The sequence below is a fragment of the Lissotriton helveticus genome, chromosome 11 (genome assembly GCF_964261635.1).
Source record: "Lissotriton helveticus chromosome 11, aLisHel1.1, whole genome shotgun sequence".
In the NCBI taxonomy this organism is placed as follows: Eukaryota; Metazoa; Chordata; class Amphibia; order Caudata; family Salamandridae; genus Lissotriton; species Lissotriton helveticus.
This window is the reverse complement of record NC_136072.1, coordinates 168,400,385-168,419,878: the sequence shown is the minus strand read 5'-3', so window position 1 is coordinate 168,419,878 and position 19,494 is coordinate 168,400,385. Positions and strand designations below refer to the sequence as shown.

The 19,494-nt window shown below is 43.8% G+C and overlaps 1 protein-coding gene across 4 annotated transcripts in view; it reads left to right on the top strand.

The window, feature by feature from the left end:
* ACAP2 (ArfGAP with coiled-coil, ankyrin repeat and PH domains 2) overlaps positions 1 to 19,277 on the top strand; it is a 402,961-nt gene extending 383,684 nt beyond the window's left edge. For all 4 annotated transcript variants that reach the window (XM_078666362.1, XM_078666364.1, XM_078666363.1 and 1 more), the window contains 2 exons: positions 3,551 to 3,612; positions 17,567 to 19,277. In XM_078666362.1, the coding sequence (XP_078522488.1) occupies positions 3,551 to 3,612; positions 17,567 to 17,670 (166 nt within the window). In that variant the 3' untranslated portion in view covers positions 17,671 to 19,277. The remainder of the gene's footprint in view (positions 1 to 3,550; positions 3,613 to 17,566) is intronic.
* The last annotated feature ends 217 nt before the right edge of the window (positions 19,278 to 19,494 follow it).

The window sequence follows — 19,494 nt, the reverse complement described above, 5'->3', positions numbered from 1 at the left end:
CAATTTCTTAGAGATGGCAGTGGGAGGTGATGCACCCTGTGTTAGGAGGCAATTAACCATGGTATTGGGCCCAGCAAAGGGTATTTTCCCAGAAGTTGCCCAACTTGAGAACCTACTTTAGAGCAGATGCTCTGAGCCACTCTCTTGTTAGGGGACTGCTAGTGGGAACTACATCCTGAAGTGACAGAAGCAAACCTTTCCAGATTGAGGTGTCCAGATGTGGATCTCGTCACACAGTATCAAATAGGAAGTTTTCTTGGTCTGAATAGTTCTTTCAGGATGCCCTCTGGTATGACTGGCCACACTGCTAGTTCTGTGACTGGAAATCGAACGGGCCCCTGGAAAATAGGATGAACCCTACCAAAGAAAATACAAGTTTGAAAAAGAAATACCGGGCACAGTATTAAGGAAAGGGCATATGGACTCTGGATAACTATGTATCACATATCTTTGTCAATATCATTGAAACAAGCACATCAGTAAATGTATTCATATTTTATTCTCTTTTTTTAAATTATAAAATTATTATTTTTAGATACAAAAGTAGCTTCCATATATAAAACAAGTATCATATACAAACTTGATACTTCAATATTCCCCTTCACTGGAAATCCATGATCTAATGTTTTGTCTATATGTATGAATATATGTCATTTGTTTTATCTTTGTACTGCACCATGTCACCAGTCACAACCGAGCACTAAGTGTTTATACAGTCTGTGTTTCTTTGTTACGGGCAGCTACTTGAAATTTGTGGATTGATTTAAGAAAAGGTGTATTCTAAAGATTTACCTTTAGAACTAAATTCGGTAGTGTGTGTCTTTTTATATCCTTCACTGGATATGTTTCACGATATGTATTAATTACAGATTTACAAATTATTTGTGATTCCCGACAGAACCACTGTTTAGGTCTCGGAACTGCGAACAGATTGCGAAGCAATTTGTCGTTCCGAGACTCTATTGTAATCATTCTCGGTTTCAAGGAGTCAAGGGAGACAGACAATTGCGGTGCACGCGCAACCTTGGAACTGGGACCAGGTCGCGCGCCTCCTGTCTCCCATGGCTCCTTGGAAGCAGACTCACACGCACACACACACACACACACACACACACACACATACAGCCCCCCCGCCGCGCATACACACATACAGGCCCCCCCGCCGCGCATACACACACAGAACCCCCCCTTACACACACAAATCTCCTACCTCGTCTCGGCTTGTCATCGCGCTCCCTTGCCCCCGCTCCTCTGGTGCGCGCGCACCACTGGTTTCTATTCCCGCGTCGGCCGGTTTCGATTCCGTGCTCGTGCTTGTAATCCCTTATAATTATTATTTTTGTCAAGGCGACATCTGTCAAAACTTACAGACTGATCCGCCTAAAAAATCTCAGACCCTCATTTGAGGAAGATGCGACCCCTCGGTGTAATCTTACGCGTAACCTTTTGTTTTAACGAATACGGCTCTAAGCTCTTGTTAGTAGCGGAGATTATGTTTAAGATGAAGTAATATTTTTCTGTTTTTTTGCAACACGTACAACAAAATAGCCTGTATTAGAAGAAAGTTGTCCACACGGGTCGGAACTATTTATGTCTCCCACAACTCGTAGTGAGCGGCTCTCCACCGGATCCCTCCGCAGTGCGCGCGGGCGTTCTTGTGTCGTTGACGCCGCCTGAGGGAGCTGTTGCGCACTTGTGGCGGGTGCCGTGTTCGGAAGCCTGAGGCTGCAGCGCTGGCTCCAGCTGAGGACGTACGAGGCAAGGTCGGCGGGCTGGTGTTATTTTAAGTGTCCGGGCGTCTCAACTAATTAATAGGAGGGGCAGGTTATTGTTTGTTTAGTGAATAATTCAATCCGCATACAGGAAGTAATCCAATAGTGTATTGTCTGGAGCTCCCTGGTTACAACACCATAGCTTTCAAGTTTTCAGCTTGTTTTCGGTCCAGGGAGGACCTGGCCTGGCAGTTCGGCATGGGCTGTTCCCATAGGGAGCAGGGTCAAGACTGATTTGAATATGGCTAGGTCCAAACTAGGAGTAGCGTGGTGAGCAAAAAACACAAATGATGGATATCCGATTAACCCTAGATCTGTGACTGGGGGTGTGAATTGGGAGGATGTGGCCTAACGGCCAGACCCGTTGACCTCGAAGCTGGGGAAACGGGTTCGAGTCTCAGCAGAGATGCTCAAAATCCTGTGATTCGAGGGAAATCACTCCATCTCTGCGTGAAAGAAGAAAAAAAAAACTGCAGAAAGTTGGCTTCTCTCTGCTACTTTACCTGCGCTGTACATTGTGAGCAAATGAATGTCTCATTCTGTCGGTATAGTAAGTAGCTGTAATTTTTAAATAGATGTGTTGTAAAATAGAACGATGATGTAATTATTAGCCTCCTTTCCCCCATTCCCCGTCACATCTTTCTTCTTAATTTGGTTGGAACCATGACCCCCCCATTACTGTTCTACAGTGAGTGCAGAGTGAATGCGAGAGTGACAGTGAGTGCAGAGTGAGTGCGAGAGTGACAGTGAGTGCAAAGTGAGTGCGAGAGTGACAGTGAGTGCAGAGTGAGTGCGAGAGTGACTGAGTGCAGAGTGAGTGCAGAGTGCATGCGAGAGTGACTGTGCAGAGTGAGTGCAGCGTGAGTGCGAGAGTGACAGTGAGTGCAGAGTGAGTGCGAGAGTGACAGTGAGTGCGAGAGTGACAGTGAGTGCAGAGAATGCGAGAGTGACTGTGAGTGCAGAGTGATAGTGAGTGCGAGTGACTGTGAGTGCGAGAGTGACTGTGAGTGCCAGAGTGACTGTGAGTGCCAGAGTGACTGTGAGTGCCAGAGTGACTGTGAGTGCCAGAGTGACTGTCAGTGCAGAGTGACTGCAGAGTGATATTGACTGCGGAGTGACAGTGACTGCAGTGTATGAGTGTGCAGGGTGAACACATGGATAAAACATTGCCATTTACAATGCCATTACCTCTAACTCAAAAAAATCCGAGACCTATTGCATTTCTAATGCTTGTTTTGTTTAGCTTCCACACTCAGGTTCTGAGGGTTACTGGGTTACCCCATTATAACTAATGGTTCAGAGGAAAGCATAGACAAAAGGTGAGACCAGAAACACGCCCCCCCCTCCCTCAAAAGGGAGTAGTAGGGACTGTGTGTGCCTTCCTTTAATGATCTTGGCCAATTGATTATTGGATTTCTTAAAACCTATGGAGTTCTCAGTCTCTTTTTACCTTTTGTGGAGGAACCTGGAAAACTTGCCATGTATAAAATGTTGTCTTTTTCCAAATATTGTGATCACAATAGTCTATCTTTCGCAGTGGTCAATGGATAAAATAGACACTAAAGCTGATCTTGTCTTACAAACTAGTGGTCACTCTATCCTAGTAGGTACAACATATTTATTCCTGACTGCACGGCTAGTGACACCTATATGCATACCTTAGAGATACCGTACTTTGTAATATTTAAACATCTCAGAAAACACCACTTGAAATCTGTGTTCTTGCCCACATCCCTTTCCCAAAATGATCTCATTGCTTAATTTCCTTGTTTTTCCAGGTTGCGATTGGCACGAATGAATGAGGAGATGCGGGAATCTGAAGGACTCTATGGACAGCCAGGTCAATATTCTAATAACAGCCATACTGACATGCAGTATAAGACATGTATCCAGGAATTTATTAGTATTCAACTTGACGACTCGTAGTTGGCAACAATGTAATGGAAGTGTTAATGTTGGGTAAACTACTCGGCATCCAAACGCTGTGAACGGCGCACACCTAAGGAATCAATATGTGAATAAGCTATAATAAGAAATAGTGGGTATGTTTGAGTTACCCGACTTTAGATACTTTTAGTAACTGGACAAATTCCAAAGAATTTCAAAACACATGTAAATTGGAAGATTAGATTGCAGTGCCATGTACGAATGGTGTTTATGGGAGCCTGTGCCGTGCTGTAATAGCACCTGCAGAAGGTTCGTTTGGAACCTGTGATGCTGTGACAATCAATGTGGCATAAGATAAAGGTAATAAAATCGGACTTGTACCCCCTAAAAATCCTTAATGAATTAGGATGCCACAGGGTCATTTGTACCATATTGCCCTAGTTGAACACGAGGCCTGATCTGCTTGCAAATGGCGGCGGCCAGGACAGTGTGCATTTTTATTGAAACCTGTTTTGAAGGGCAGTTTTTTCTGATAGATACATCTGCCGTGTGGATTCCTCACCTTGTGAATATCCCCCTTGCGTCAGCAACATTCCGAAATTCTTTTGTAGCTTCGCGCCGACGTGGATCCGGACGTCACAGAGGCACGGCATCGCACGCGACCCCGCTGACGTCACCGGCGCCTATAACAGGCCCACGCCGGCGTGATGACATCAGTTCCCTTTTTTCCGCGTCGTCGACGCTAACTGTTTTCAGGGATCGTGTAGTAGCTTACAGTAACTTTGTTACTATTTCCTTATATTTGTGTCTTTGTTCATTCTCTTCGGAATGTCGTCGAAGAAGACTGGGTTTAAAGCCTGCGGTGAATGTGGCAAGACCATGTCAATCACCGACCCTCATGAATGTTGTGTCTGGTGTTTGAGCTCCGACCATGATGTCGAGGACTGTTCCTGCTGCAAGAAGATGACTCCGAAGGCCTTGAGAGAGAGGGAGACAAAGCTCCTCGTGGCGAAACTCAAGAGCAAGAAAGCCAAGAAGTCATCGAAATCTCGATCTCGCCGGTCGAAGTCGAGGTCGAGGTCTCGTTCGAGGTCGCACTCGGAGTCATCCTCGGCTCACGCTTCGAAGTCATCGAGGATGAAGCACAGGAAGAGGACCCATGAGTCACGTCATCGCTCTGGGAAGGACTCTGGCTCAAGACCGAAGTCCCAGGTCAAACTCATGGGTAAAGAAGTGGAGGTTTCGGAGTCTGAACACGAAAAGGCTTCGCATCCGGATTCTCCCGAACCTCAAGAACAGGTCCATTCTCCGATGCCAACCAATCCCTCTGGTCAGGAGGATGAAGGTGAGGAGCAGGGGGCTGGTGGAGCCGAAGTTCCGGCACCTGATGGTTCATCGACTCCGGTTCCGGCGCCCGAAGAAGAGGTCGACGTCGTATCGACTCCGCCTCCCCGGGAACATCCAAGAGGTCCATATCCTGAGTTTCCGACTCCAGGTCAGGATCCTACCCAGTTCCTGAACGCCATGTTTGGTGTATATTCAAGAGCGATGTTCCCGTCTGGTGCACCTGTTGGTCCCACGGGTCCTATGGCTTTTAACTTAGGGGTTCCACAGGCTTATGCCCCTGCACCCTTCATGCCTTTTATGCCGGCTCTACCACCGCATTGGCATTTTCCGACACCACCTGTGTCGTCGATGCCGAAGCGCACGACGCCGGCTCCATCGACGCCGATCCCATCGACGCCGATACCCGCGACTCCGAGGCAAGATTCTGTCCGACCTCGTGTCGAGAGACCTCGTCCGACTTCGGGTTCGACGCCGGCACCGACCCCGTCGGAGTCGGTTCCGAATCCTTTGACTTCGGTTGGGAAAGAAAGGTCTCGGAGGAAGGCCCAGAGACTTCTAGAAGAGGAGAAATATGGGTATTCTGATACTGAAGAAGGGGAGTTGCAGGATTCTGAGGATCCCTTTGAAGACTTGTGCGAGGCCAGTGGGCTTGAGCTATCGCCTGAATGGGAGTTAGCTTCTGTATCATATGTTCCATCTAAGGATGTGGTGCCTTACCACACTGTCATTAAGAAGGCAGCGAGTTTGCTAAACATTACTTTATCTACGGCTGATGATAAGCCTAATATTTTAACTGAGGTGCTTCATTCTCCCTCATCTGTGATCGAACCTATGTTGCCCTTCAACGAGGCATTGTCTGAACCTATCTATGAAGTCTGGAAAAAACCCTTATCTGCTCCTGCGGTTTCTAGAACGGTGGCGAGGAGGTATAGAGCTGCACCGGAGGATCCTGCATTTTTAACAACGCATCCTCTTCCTGAGAGTTTGGTAGTGCAGGCTGCCTGCTCTAAGAAATCTGCTGGAGCGTTTCCACAGGTTCCTGGAGACAAGGAATCCAGGAAACAGGACCAAAGTGCAAAAAAGGTTTTCTCGTCAGCCAGTATGGCATTAAAATCTACCAATGCTACGTGTCTGATGGGGAGATATATCCATGCTTTAATGGACTCTGTCAAATAGATTATTCCAAAGATTCCTGAGGAGGACAGGAAGGATTTTCAAGAAGTAGTCTCGGACACCCAAGCAGCTGCGAGACAGGTCATCCAGAGTGGTCTGGACACCGCAGACTCGGTGGCAAGAGTCATGGGTTCCTCTGTGGCTACTAGGAGAGCTGCTTGGCTCAAATCTTCAGAGTTTTCTGCTGATGTCCAGTCTGCGTTAATGGACTTGCCTTTCGATGGACCAGGTCTGTTTGGAAAGAAAGCTGATACTGCCTTGGAGCGTTTTAAGGACAGTAGGGCCACTGCAAAATCTTTGGGCCTTCAGTCCAGGGGTACTACCGGAAGATGCTTCAGGGGATTTGGCCGATCTTCCTTTCGATCTTATAGATCATCCCAGCAGCAGCCTCAGCAGCAGCAGAATACTCTGTACAAGTCGTACAGAGGCAGACAAAGATCCCGTCCTAGAGGTCGTCAAGCTTCCTCCTCCTCCTCCTCCTCCTCTCCTTCCCAACCCCCGGCCAACGCAGCAAAGCAGCCCTAGATCCGCCATTCCGGATCATGTGGGCCCAGTGGAGGGTCGGCTTACTCATTTTCTACAAGATTGGAAATTTATAACATCGGATCTTTGGGTTCTCAATCTTGTAGAGAATGGGTATGCTCTTCCTTTCCAGGAATTCCCTCCCAATTACCCTCCTTGCCAGGGTTATTGTTCGGAGGACCACCTGCTTCTCCTGCAGGAAGAAGTCCTGGCACTGTTCCGAAAGGGTGCGATAGAGATGGTTCCAGAGCAGGAAAGGGGTCAGGGGTGCTACTCCCGGTATTTCCTGATCCCCAAAAAAGATGGCAGACTTCGGCCAATCCTGGACCTCAGGATTTTGAACCTTTACCTGAAGCAGGAAAAGTTCAAAATGCTCACTCTTGCACAGGTTCTTCAAGCGCTGTTGGAAGAGGACTGGATGGTGTCGATCGACTTGCAGGATGCGTATTTTCGTATTCCCATCTTGAAGTCGCACAGAAAGTATCTCCGTTTCACGGTTGGGTCACAGCACTACCAGTTTGTGGTCCTTCCGTTTGGCCTTACTACTGCACCTCGAGTCTTCACCAAGGTGATGGCAGTGGTGGCAGCTCATCTCAGAAGATCGGGGATTCACGTGTTTCCGTATCTAGACGACTGGCTGATCAAAGCAGAGTCGCCAGAGAAGGTGCTCCATCATCTGCAGGAGACAACTCAGTTGTTGCACAGGTTGGGTTTTTCGATAAATGTACCCAAGTCTCACCTGGTGCCCTCACAGCGCAACCTGTTCATAGGTGCGGTACTGGACACTACTGTATGTCGGGCATTCCCTCCTCCTCAAAGGATTCGCGACATACAGGAGATGATTCCTTTATTTTTCAATGGAGCGGTCGTTCCAGTCTTGAAGGTTCTTCGCCTGCTCGGTCTGATGGCTTCATGCATTCTGTTGGTCAACCATGCACGCTGGCACATGAGGCCACTCCAATGGTGCCTCCGCAGGCAGTGGTATCAGCACAACGGGGATCTCAGGGAGTCAGTGAGGATCTCCAGAGAAGCTGCGGCGGATCTGTCTTGGTGGGGCGTGGAAGGCAATCTGTCTCAAGGAAAGCCTTTCCAACTGCCTCCATCGGTGGCCACAGTGATATCCGATGCATCCACCCTGGGTTGGGGTGCTCATCTGGGGGATCTGGAGGTCAAGGGTCTTTGGTCTCCAGAGGAAAGGTTGCTTCACATCAACCTTCTGGAATTGCGGGCGATACGTTTGGCGCTCAAGGCCTTCCTCCCTTCGCGGTCAGTCGGTTCAAGTCCTGACGGACAACACGACCGCGATGTGGTATGTCAACAAGCAGGGAGGAGTGGGGTCGCAGTGTCTCTCCAGAGAGGCTCTGCGCCTCTGGTCCTGGGTTCAGGACCATCAGATTTGTCTGATGGAAAATCATCTGGCCGGGGTTCTGAACGTTCGTGCAGACAGTCTCAGTCGGCAGTTCTCTGCCGACCACGAGTGGAGGCTTCACCCGGAGGTGGTTCGCGACATCTTTCAGATGTGGGGGACTCCTCGGGTGGACCTGTTCGCCACTCGCGAGAATGCTCACTGCCCGTCATTCTGCAGTCTCCAGTATCCGTTGCAAGGAGCCTTGGGGGACGCGTTTCAGTTGAGTTGGGGAAATCAACTCCTTTACGCGTTTCCTCCCATACCTTTGATTCCTCGGGTTCTGAGGAAAATTCGCCAAGACCGGGCCCAAGTCATATTGATCGCCCCGGATTGGCCGAGAAGGGTGTGGTATTCAGACCTTCTCCACCTCTCCTCTCACCCGCCGCTCCGTCTCCCTCACAGGGCAGATCTCCTCTCTCAGATGGAGGGGCAGGTTCTACACCCCCACCTCCAGACCTTACACCTTCATGCCTGGAGATTGAGCGGGGCAATCTGATTTCTTTTTCTCTCCCTCACAATGTGGTGGATGTCATTTTGTCAGCCAGGCGTGACTCCACTAAGTCCATCTATTCTTATAGGTGGTCTAAATTTGTTGTTTGGTGCAGGGAGAAATCTATAGACCCTTTGAGGTCCCATTTATCTGATGTGCTCCAGTTTGCCCTTTCTCTGGCCCAGCAGGGGCTTGCTGTTGCCACGGTGAAGGGTTATCTTTCTGCGCTGTCGGCGTTTATCTGTTTGCCTGACCAGCCTTCTCTTTTTAAGTCTCCCATTGTTTTAAGGTTTTTGAAGGGCCTTACTAATAGGTTCCCTCCTACACCCTTTGTCGTGCCTCAGTGGGATTTGAACCTGGTTTTGACATTTTTGATGGGGGCTCCCTTTGAGCTTCTTCACAAGTGTCCCATGAGGCTTCTGACCTTGAAAACGGTTTTTCTCGTTGCAATCACCTCGGCAAGGAGGGTAAGTGAGCTTCAAGCTCTTAGTTCCAAGCCCCCATTCCTGACCATTCATGCTGAACGAATGGTTCTTAGGACCAGGGCTGCTTTTCTGCCAAAGGTGGTTACTCCTTTCCACCTTGGTCAGTCCATTACCCTTCCTACCTTTTATCCTCCCCCTCACCCTTCCAAGGAGGAGGAGCGGTTACACCGTCTTGACCCCAAGAGGGCGGTGTCTTTCTACTTGGACAGGACTAAAGACTGTCGAATGGACGACCAGCTCTTCGTTGGCTTTGCTGGCTGCAAGAAAGGAAGAGCGGTCCATAAGAGGACTTTGTCAAGGTGGATCGTGCTCTGCATTAAGATCTGCTACTCTTTGGCTGGTAAGGACCCTCCAGAGGGTATTAGAGCACATTCGACTAGAGCAAAGTCTGCAACATCTGCTTTGTCTAGAGGTGTTCCTGTTGAGGACATTTGCAGAGCCGCGACTTGGGCCTCCCTCCACACTTTCGCGAAGCACTACTGCTTGGATACCGAGGTGAGGAGGGACGGCCACTTCGCGCGCTCTGTCCTCCAAGATTTCCTGGTATAGCAGAGTGGACACCCTCCTCCGGGAGTGGGGACTGCTGTGGGACTCTATTCACAAGGTGAGGAATCCACACGGCAGATGTATCTATCAGAAGAACAAGTTACTTACCTTCGGTAACGCTTTTTCTGGTAGATACAATATCTGCCTGTGGATTCCTCACTGACCCACCCGCCTCCCCGTTGTCCACTCTTCTATGCCAGAGTTTCTATGATGTGTTATTTTATTGTCATGGAAATGTTTATTTCAAATGTTTTATTGCATTTGCTTCACACTGTGTGTGTTACCTTGTTTTCTATACTATGTATACTGTGTATATTTCTACTGTCATCGGTCCGTCCGTGTGCCTCGAGGGCACGGAAAAAAGGGCGGAACTGATGTCATCACGCCGGCGTGGGACTGTTATAGGCGCCGGTGACGTCAGCGGGGTCGCGTGCGATGCCGTGCCTCTGTGACGTCCGGATCCACGTCGGCGCGAAGCTACAAAAGAATTTCCGAATGTTGCTGACGCAAGGGGGATATTCACAAGGTGAGGAATCCACAGGCAGATATTGTATCTACCAGAAAAAGCGTTACCGAAGGTAAGTAACTTGTTCGTTAGTGCCTAAACAAGCACATACAGTGTTATGAGAGAGAGGATATATTTAATTTTGAATTTTCTTAGTATTCATATCCATTTTAACCGCTTCATTTCCCTTCATGCTATTGTATTGGTTTTAGGAAACCTTCCCTTTTTATTATTTTTTATTGTTGGATGCCAAAATAAATCAAGTAAAGAAGATATAGTGATCGGAAAAGCTCAGTGAGAGCAAAAATAACAAAAGAAATCTAACTAAAGATATGTTATCTATGCAAGCATCGAATTTGACTGCTTTATTAAAGTTCCACTGATATGTTTGTACTACTTGTGCAATGTGAGCAAACCTATCCCTGACTTAGTATCTTTCAGAAGTCCTACCTAGCATGTAGAACAGCACAATAAGAACTTCCTGGCATGAATAAAGTGGGATTACAGTTTGGTTGAAGGTGTTGACTTGATATGCTTCCCATAGTTTCAGATTGTGATTTCACCTAGTGTGCGGAGTTTCCCACCTCGCTTCACCTACATTCATGTAGTTTTTGTGTTGCTTTAGTTTGTGCTGAATTTGAATGTGACTTTTGCTTGTAAAAATGGCGAAAAGATAATGTGTTGCTAATTCTGGTGTATTTTGTATGCAAGTGCATACCCTGCGTAGCTTTTCCTCATGGGTGGATCAACACTTGTGATAGAATAGTACGTCAAAATGCATTTTCGTACAAAATATTGAAAATGGTGAGCAAACAATTTTAAAGCATCACAAATGTTTCGATTGGAACGTGAAAATCCTACCGAAGTAGACCTTTGCGACCTTTGCACATTTTCAGAGATTTTGCAACACAGAAAATTACAATTTTCCATACCCATAGTATTTTTTAAAATTCGTTTTATTGATTTTAATGGAATTAAGTTAAACAACTAGCAAAGACAAGCAGGCAATACTCATATTGAGCATGCTGGGTGAAATACTACAGTTACAAAGTGTTTGGTTAGTTGAGCCTTTTTTGGGCCTAGGAGTTCATATTTCTTCCCGCCATTAGTGTGTCAAAAGTTGCACCAGTCTTCGTGAGCAGGGCAAGGAACCCAGTCTCTTATCCTAAGCATCTCCTCCCGGGCAGCCCGACAACCCTTTCCCCATTACCTAGCGTTCGTAGCCAGCCCAGCTAGCACTAACCAGCTATGTCTCCTCGTTGAATCTTTATGTGGTGCGCGCTGCCAGTTAGAGGTCAAGTGGAGCTCATATATCGCGTGTTCTGCTAGTGGCCGGCAACAGCAGCCAACACTCCATCAGTTGCTCCTGGCAGTACGCCACCTCTGTGAGCCAGTTGTCTATTTTGTGTATAGCTGTCTGTCCCCAGTGTCGTGCTAATCTGTGTTTCACCAATAGTAGCATTATAGCAGCGAGCACTTGCACACCAGGCGGTATATCCACCATGTATCCCAGCAGAGCCACCATAGAGGTGACGGATAGTACTGTTGTATACCCAAAGTATTAACCACAGTAAATTATTTAAGCTCACTTAAGATATGAATGTCAGTTTTAGTTGACTGCCAAGTTGTTGCACCTCCCTACCTCGCCTTTAACACCAGCTTACTAAAGCAGCCTTCATTGGCTCAAGTGCATATGTGTTGGCTTTTTTCATCTGTTTACTGCAATTCTTTTCAAGACGATACCTGGAACTTACTAAACACAAACATATAACTGTCCATATAACTGCCATGATGTTGGCTCTAGGCTTTGGTGAAAATTACATTTTACCAGCATAATTTGTGCAATTTTCGGTATTTTGTGTTAAGCTTTTTACACGAATTTCGCTAAATTATTCCACTACACCACTTTGCATAATCATGCTCCATAAAACATTTACAGCGAAATCCACCATTTGCGGTCAAACTTAACTGCAAATGCAGAGGATCAACAGAATGTAAGTGGCAATTTGTGATGCTTTTGTTTCCTTACACTATGTTTGAGCACAACGTGCGCCATTGTATCAAAAAGTTATGTGGTAGTGCATTTCGCACTAAAGTATAGTTCATAATGACAGTTGTGCGTTTCGTGTATTTTGCCACAATTTCACATCATCACGCAAAGCAAATGATGCAAATTTCAGGTGTATACTGGGAACCTCATCTGTTGGAGGAAACAAAGTGGACATTATGGCCATCAGTTAAAAAAGAAGCAATAGGTCTAGCTTTTTTTGATAAAATTGTTTATTAGTGGGTAAGAATGGCTGGTATTGCCAATTTTTCAAATATTTTTAAAGCTCCCCACCCCCGTGCCTTTTATGAAGCCCAGCTAGCTATTAATGTAGGTAACAGTTAAGAACGCGGGGCTCTGGATGAGGACACGAGGGAGGGCACCTCTGGTGCAAAACAACTCACTGCTCAGGGAATGTTAGGTTTAATCACAGAATTTTAACAACAAGAATGGTTGCTGTTAAACATAGAAATAAATGCAGTATTTGTCGGTCACTATAGTCCTGAAATTAAAAATTGCCCTTGCAATATCCTAATCTCTTTTGGAAGCTCTCTAAAATCTGCTTCTTTCTATTGTACCTTCACTAGTCTGATAAGATTATTAAGGCTTTGGTTAATGGCGCACTTGTTTGGCAGAGATCCTGTCTTTGCCTCCAACAATAGAGGGCTGCCTGGTCTGTTGACAGGACCCTTTTGTGTCCGTACCCCGTTGCCAAAAGTGCATCCAAATAGTGCAATGGGGACAGTTTGGGCAAATATGTATGCGGGCATGCCGCCATTTTTTTTACCCCCCCTCTGTCATTCAGTTTTGTTTGTCTGAAGTAAACTCACAGAGAGAAGGTATGTTTCAGAAAAAACAAACGCAAAAAACATGACCCGTCCAGCAGACATACAAGTAGTTTGAGCCTTGCTTTTTTTGAGACGCCACCCAAAACATGGCTGACCAAGGCAGAAAAAATGTACAGCGGTATGTCCACCCTAAATAGAGTGGGTCTTAAACTACACAGCCTGATGGATGGTCTGCCCATCAAAAAGATTTCTGCCGGCACAGGTTCCACCAGGAGGAACCTGGCAGTTCCTCCATCTCTAAATGCGATAGGAGAACTGAAAGTCTGAAGCAGCATAAGTTCTGTCAACTGAAACAGATCTTCTGTTCCACCAAACTCTAAATAACCCATGCTTTAACCATGTATGCACAAACTAATTCTGGGATGCCAACATATTTCTTCAGATTGTTTTCACACTTCACATCCTGATATGATTTTAGGATGTTCATGTGTATTTGACTGCCATTCTACTTGAAGCACATGAATACTTTCTGGTGCAGCAGCACCATATCAAACAAACTTAAATACATAAATTATAGAATAAATATGTTAGCGCTTTCTCTCCAAACCTAAATTGACAATTTGAAGAACTCAATGGAAGATAAGTTTGCCACATATTGTGATCTCCACTGCTTACCCATCACTCTGTCCATGTATATACAGCTCCAAGATGGGGCTTGGATATTGAACATTGATATAATGATAAAAGCAAAATATGTAAATAAAGTACATAAACTAGGAACCACAAGCGTTTTAATAAGGTTTATCCTCCGGGTGAAATTTACCTGGAGGTCTTATGTTTTTTTACCTTCAGCTCGCACCTTTTTTCTGCATTAGCTTCATTACAGTAACTATTAGCCCGGTTAAGTTTTGTATTGAGAAGGGTAGCCCTATTCTTCATATATGCCAAAGACTCCTTTTGGGGTGATTGACTTTATAACAAGAGATCTCTCCCTGATAGTTTTCTAAAATCTCAAAAGTTGTGCAAAGTTAATTCCATTGTTTTCAAAATATTGGGAACGCATCTATGTGAAGGCACCTGTCTTATTCGAATCCTCAATCCGGAATGTCTGCATTGCTCTGATATGTGCTCATGAAGTGTGCAGAATGTTTTTGAGCTAAATGCAGTTGCATATCCCACTGTATGGATCATATTTGCGTGAGGTTGGAATTATTAATGACCAATGCTGACATATGATGTAAAATCTTAATCTGCATTAATGCGGCATTGTAGGTATCACATATACTGTGTTCTTGTTCTTTCTGTGTAAAGTGAGCAATAAGAGAGAAGGTGTGATTAGACTTTGTAGCAGTGCACAAGAGCAGATCACAGACTAGACTGTGCTCTCAGGTTGGCTAATAATTTGTGATGTTGATTCAGACCATAAGATGATTTGAAGTGGTGACATCAGGCCTTCCTGAAGAATACCTACATGACACAGTCACAGCTTCAAAAAAGGCTCAGGCTACCTAAAAATCTTCAAATGGATTAAGGAATTGCGAGGGAGAAATCCACGCTGGGAGAAATAGTTAATGTAAAACACTGGAACACAACTCTTAACGTTCTAACTCTAGACCTCTGTTTCCCAGCTTCGACTGGCGGAGCAAACTCTGAGCCATATGCAAGTTCAGCTTTCACAAATAATGCTATATCTTGCATTTTGTATGATTTTGATACCACACATTGTTGAAGGATGGACTGCAAATAAAGTTGTACATAGCTGATGTACTTTGCTTGTCTGAGAAGCCACATAATGTTTCTCAAAATATCTGAGGTGCCTCAAAAGTCTTTTTTAAGCTAATTTATAATTTGCTTTTAGCGTGAATAGAATGTGGCTTGGTAATCCGTTTCGCATATGAAAAAAATCCACACCTTACCATGGTCTTCAGGATTTATTATGCTATGATGTTATCTGAAACTAGTGAATAGGGCTTTTAAAAGTAAATAGACTATACTGATTAATTTGACTGTATTATGATTGGTGACAGGCTTAAATTGTCATCAATGTTTTTGTGTTCATTTTAGATTACTTATATTCCATTGACCTGATTTCTATTGACTTTCCTAAACTTATTGTATTATTCCCCAATGTGTGTTTGATTTCAATTGGTTGCCTCTCTGGTCACCAGCGTGTTGCCTCATGAATTCTGACTCTGTGACCTATTTGATTGCTTCACATGACTATCTATTTTGTCCATTAGACAAGAATGGGCAATTCCCAAAGTGACAGGTATTTGCTAATGTTAACACTATAGACTATGCCAGTATTACCTTTCATTAAACATTCTTTAAAATGCTAGATTTATCTCCGTGTTGAATGTAGAAGACAAAGCAAGATATATTATTTTTGTATTACAAATCTGCACCTTACTTATGACACTCTTGCTTGGAAAATCTTCCTCATAATTGTACTGCTTTAAATCTAATATTTGTGCTTTAAACTAAACCTCTTTCATTCCTACATAAACAATTCTAAAATAATTCGTTTCAAATGTGTTTATTTACTCATAAGGTGTAACATGTTTGCATGACCACACACCTGTGTCTCTACAGTTTATTTGCTTCTTCTTTAGTAATACCTTTGTATATACATTTTGCTTACCTGTACCATAGGTTATTTTGATATTTTGACTTATGATTCACACCTTATTTGTAACCTTATAGATACTTTGTCACCATTGCTTGCAATTGATTGTGCTGCAAAACAATGTAGATGACCAAGAAAAAGACTCGCTGTGTGTAGTCCTGAAATTCATCTGCTTCTGAATAATTTTTAACCACACACTGACTTCGAATTCGCTTTCTGTACATTCATTACACTTCTTTTTCATCTTTCATCTGTCCTGCTTTGTTTTCTGTCATACTTTTAGGCTTCTGAGTTTTTGCGGGATGTCTCGCCAGCCAGACCGAATTGGAATTTGTATATTTGTATTCTTTGTAGACTAGCAGAGATCATGGGTAGTTGTCAGACAGCCACAAACTGTGCTGTCAAAAGCTGTCCGATCATAATGAATTCAGTAAGCCAGTTAGGAAAAGCTAGTGAACTCATCTTTTGAAGGCCACATTAGTGGTGCGGTTGGTTGGCATTTTTACATATGGGGATGAAACTGACAAGGGCTGATGGCGTCAATTCCTGTATTCATGAGACATGAAAAAATTAACCCTTCTTAGTAAACTCTCAGCACTTCACTTTCACATTCATTAGTGTAAAGGTTTGAGACTCTTAGCGTCCATATCTTCAGTGTAGTCAATCCTGTTGAACTCTATGTGCACTATGGTGGTTCTCCAGTATCTTGGGTATTCTTTTGCGTACTAGATTTACTTGACATATTTCACATCTGAGGAACGTGCTGAAAAACTAGGGCGACCATCAGAAAACTTGGTTGCTTTGGGGTTTGTAATTAGTTTTACAAGGCAGTTAAATGTTTGGTGGAAGTGATGGGAGAACATAGGCAGCAAGTATGACTGAAATCAACTACATATTATCCTTCTTTCCACAGGTGAGAATGGCTTCTTCCTAACACTGTTTATTTCCCCAACGTCTATCACTAGGCCCCATTCTCTCCATATGTTTCATCACTTAATCTTATGTTATTTTAGTTGGGATTGCCACCTGCTCCCATCTGTATTATAATTTCTGTTTGGATCTTTGGAGCAATAATGACCATCTACTGGTGTTGATGACCATCCCATTGAATCATCCAGGTTTACATTTTATTTTGTAAATCGAGGAGGCTAATTGTAATGTCTCAGCCTTCCTGAGGATGGGAGGATGCTCCTCTAGGTAACGTCTTTTTAATCTGGTACCACTTCATGATTGTAGTGTTATTGAAGTAACCCTCATGTGTAAATATTTGTACGCAGCCTTACTTATGTTCATATGAACTATAGTAATGACCTTGGGCTCTTGGGGGTTATACAATGTGTTCTTTGGGCTATCTTAGGTCTTTGCTTATTGTAGCCAAACTTATTTACACTTTTTGTTCTCTGTTTACATTGGCTTTTGATAGCTGAAAACCAAACCAGGGATCATCCACCTAATTGCCCTCTTTTTCCTGTAGCAATTAATATTTTTGAGTGTGCAACCACATTTCCCTGTCTTGTGTAGCGACACTACTTTAAACATTGTTCATCGAGATTTTTTGTAACGGTCTATATTATAATTCCCTTCCGGGGGTGGGGGAAGGGGGGGATTTAGAGCATACATGTACTTTTTTTTAATCTTGTTATGACCATTTCTTTTGAGATGGTCTCTTGTATCTTAATTTGCATTCCCTTTTTGCACTACTTTCAAGCACTATTTAACTTGAAACTTTCATCTGTCGCGCTGCATTGAAGTTGTTTTAAGGTATAGTTTATTTTGCTGGTCTCAGCATGTCAATGTTACTTCACTAGTCTGCCATCAGTCATGTAATCACCCTCCATTTGTAACTTGTGTAAGATCATTTGTCAGCTTATATACCCATGGGCTCTTGTGAATGCTAAGTCAATATCATTGTTGAGATGGGTTTTATTTTTGTGTCACTAGTTGTAACATGCCTGTTTCTACCTTTACAGGCGACGAGACCTACCAGGACATATTCCGTGATTTTTCACACATGGCATCCAATAATCCTGAGAAATTAAACCGTTTCCAGCCATCGGATACACCAAAGTCTTGAGTGATGTGAAGGAGAAAAGTGTACCCTTATCCTTACCCACATCTGGTGCTTCCGGAGTAAAGTGCCTGGTCCCTGCCTCATTACCTGATTTGGGAACATTAGTTTAAGTACCGAACATTCTGGGACCTCATACAGCATTTGAATGGCACAATGAATCTAGGGTCTTTTATATGCAGAAAGACACCACAGTGCACCAGAAATGATGAATACCTCAGCAGCCAGTCTAGCAAAGTACTCCTTTGCTTTAAATGGATCATTTTACCACATTTTCTGACTGTCCATGTATTTCACCTCGTGGTACCTTGGCGGAAGGATGAACCGATTTTAAGGCTTCTCATTGCAAATCCTAAGTGATGCAGATGCCATGCTATGTAGTCTATTTAAATTCTGGCACATGTTTTCCATGTAAAAAAGCACCTGTACTAAAATTGGTAACACTTTCATTCTAGATGGCAGCTTGTGAATATATAATTGTAGTTTTCAGGTCCTAGTCAAGTCAAGTCAAGTCAAATAATTTTGACCAGTTTGCCATTTCAATTTCTTACTTTCAGTAATGAAGATATCAGCTTTAAAATACATATTTGGCACATGGCACATGGTTGAACGGGCACCGTGTATCATTCTCGTTTATGAAGTTATTGACCAAAAAAATTATTTCTTTCATATTATGAACGATATGCAAAGTACGAGGTTTTCAGAATCCTTGCTAGCACCTTAATTGGATATGATGAAGGTAATTCTTGAACCAAATCAGGAAATTGCTAAGTGCATGTGTACCCAAATAGTGCAAATTCAGTTGAGTCACTTATCAGGTGCAGATAAGTTCTAGTAAATTTGTACAGTGCTCACACCGTGGCATTATTGTAACTTTGTCGATTTTTCCAAAAACATTGCACTCCATGCGCTTTCTCTTGAGGCATTTCAAGAAGCGACCGCTTTCGTCCTTACCCATGCCATTTTGTTCCCCCAGTTACATGCAAGTCACGTGCTACACAAAATGGCCCCTCAATTGAATACATTGTGATTCAGTAGTGCACTTGTCAGCCAATAGAGCTGTAAGTATGTGTAGCCCAGGACATCCACAAGGAAGAGATTGGCGGAGCTTCGTATAGGTATATGCTTACCTATGCACCGGATGGAACTGAAAAAAGAAGCAAACTTTATTCATATGCTGGATTTTTTTACGCAAATATTATTGAACATTCTTAGTCATTCATACTTTTTGCACAGTATTCTACTACATAAATTTCATTTACCAGGTAACATGATTATCTACGTGTCTGTGTTACTCGTGTACCACAGTTTTATATGTTTAGATCATTCTTTGTCTTATTTTTTGATCACTCTCTATTGTGTAACATGCAAAACTGCAGAACTTAGAGCTTATTGGTAAATTATTTTCGTTTTCTGTTTTTTATTTAGCTTTACAAATGTTATGTTGCATGATTTATCACATTAAGAGAGCACAGTCCTGTGCGTAAAGTATTTTCAACCATGACCAGTTAATGCTGAAAACCTTCAGTCAAGTTGTCACTTTCACTATAATAGTCTGATTTGACTACATGTTTAGCTTGATAAAAATGAAGTACTATACTTTTAAATCCCAACTTGAACATGTTCATTTATGAAGAATGTTGTTTGTGAAATGCACTTCCTCCAAAAATATGGTGACTGCTGAAGACCCTTTTTGAGCTATATGTTGTGTCAATAGATAAATGTATTCACTGATGCGTGCAGCATTGCATCACAGGTAGGTTGTAAGAACATTTTAAAAAAGGGGTCTATGGCAATTTTATTGTAAAGACAGTCACCACACTGTCTTCA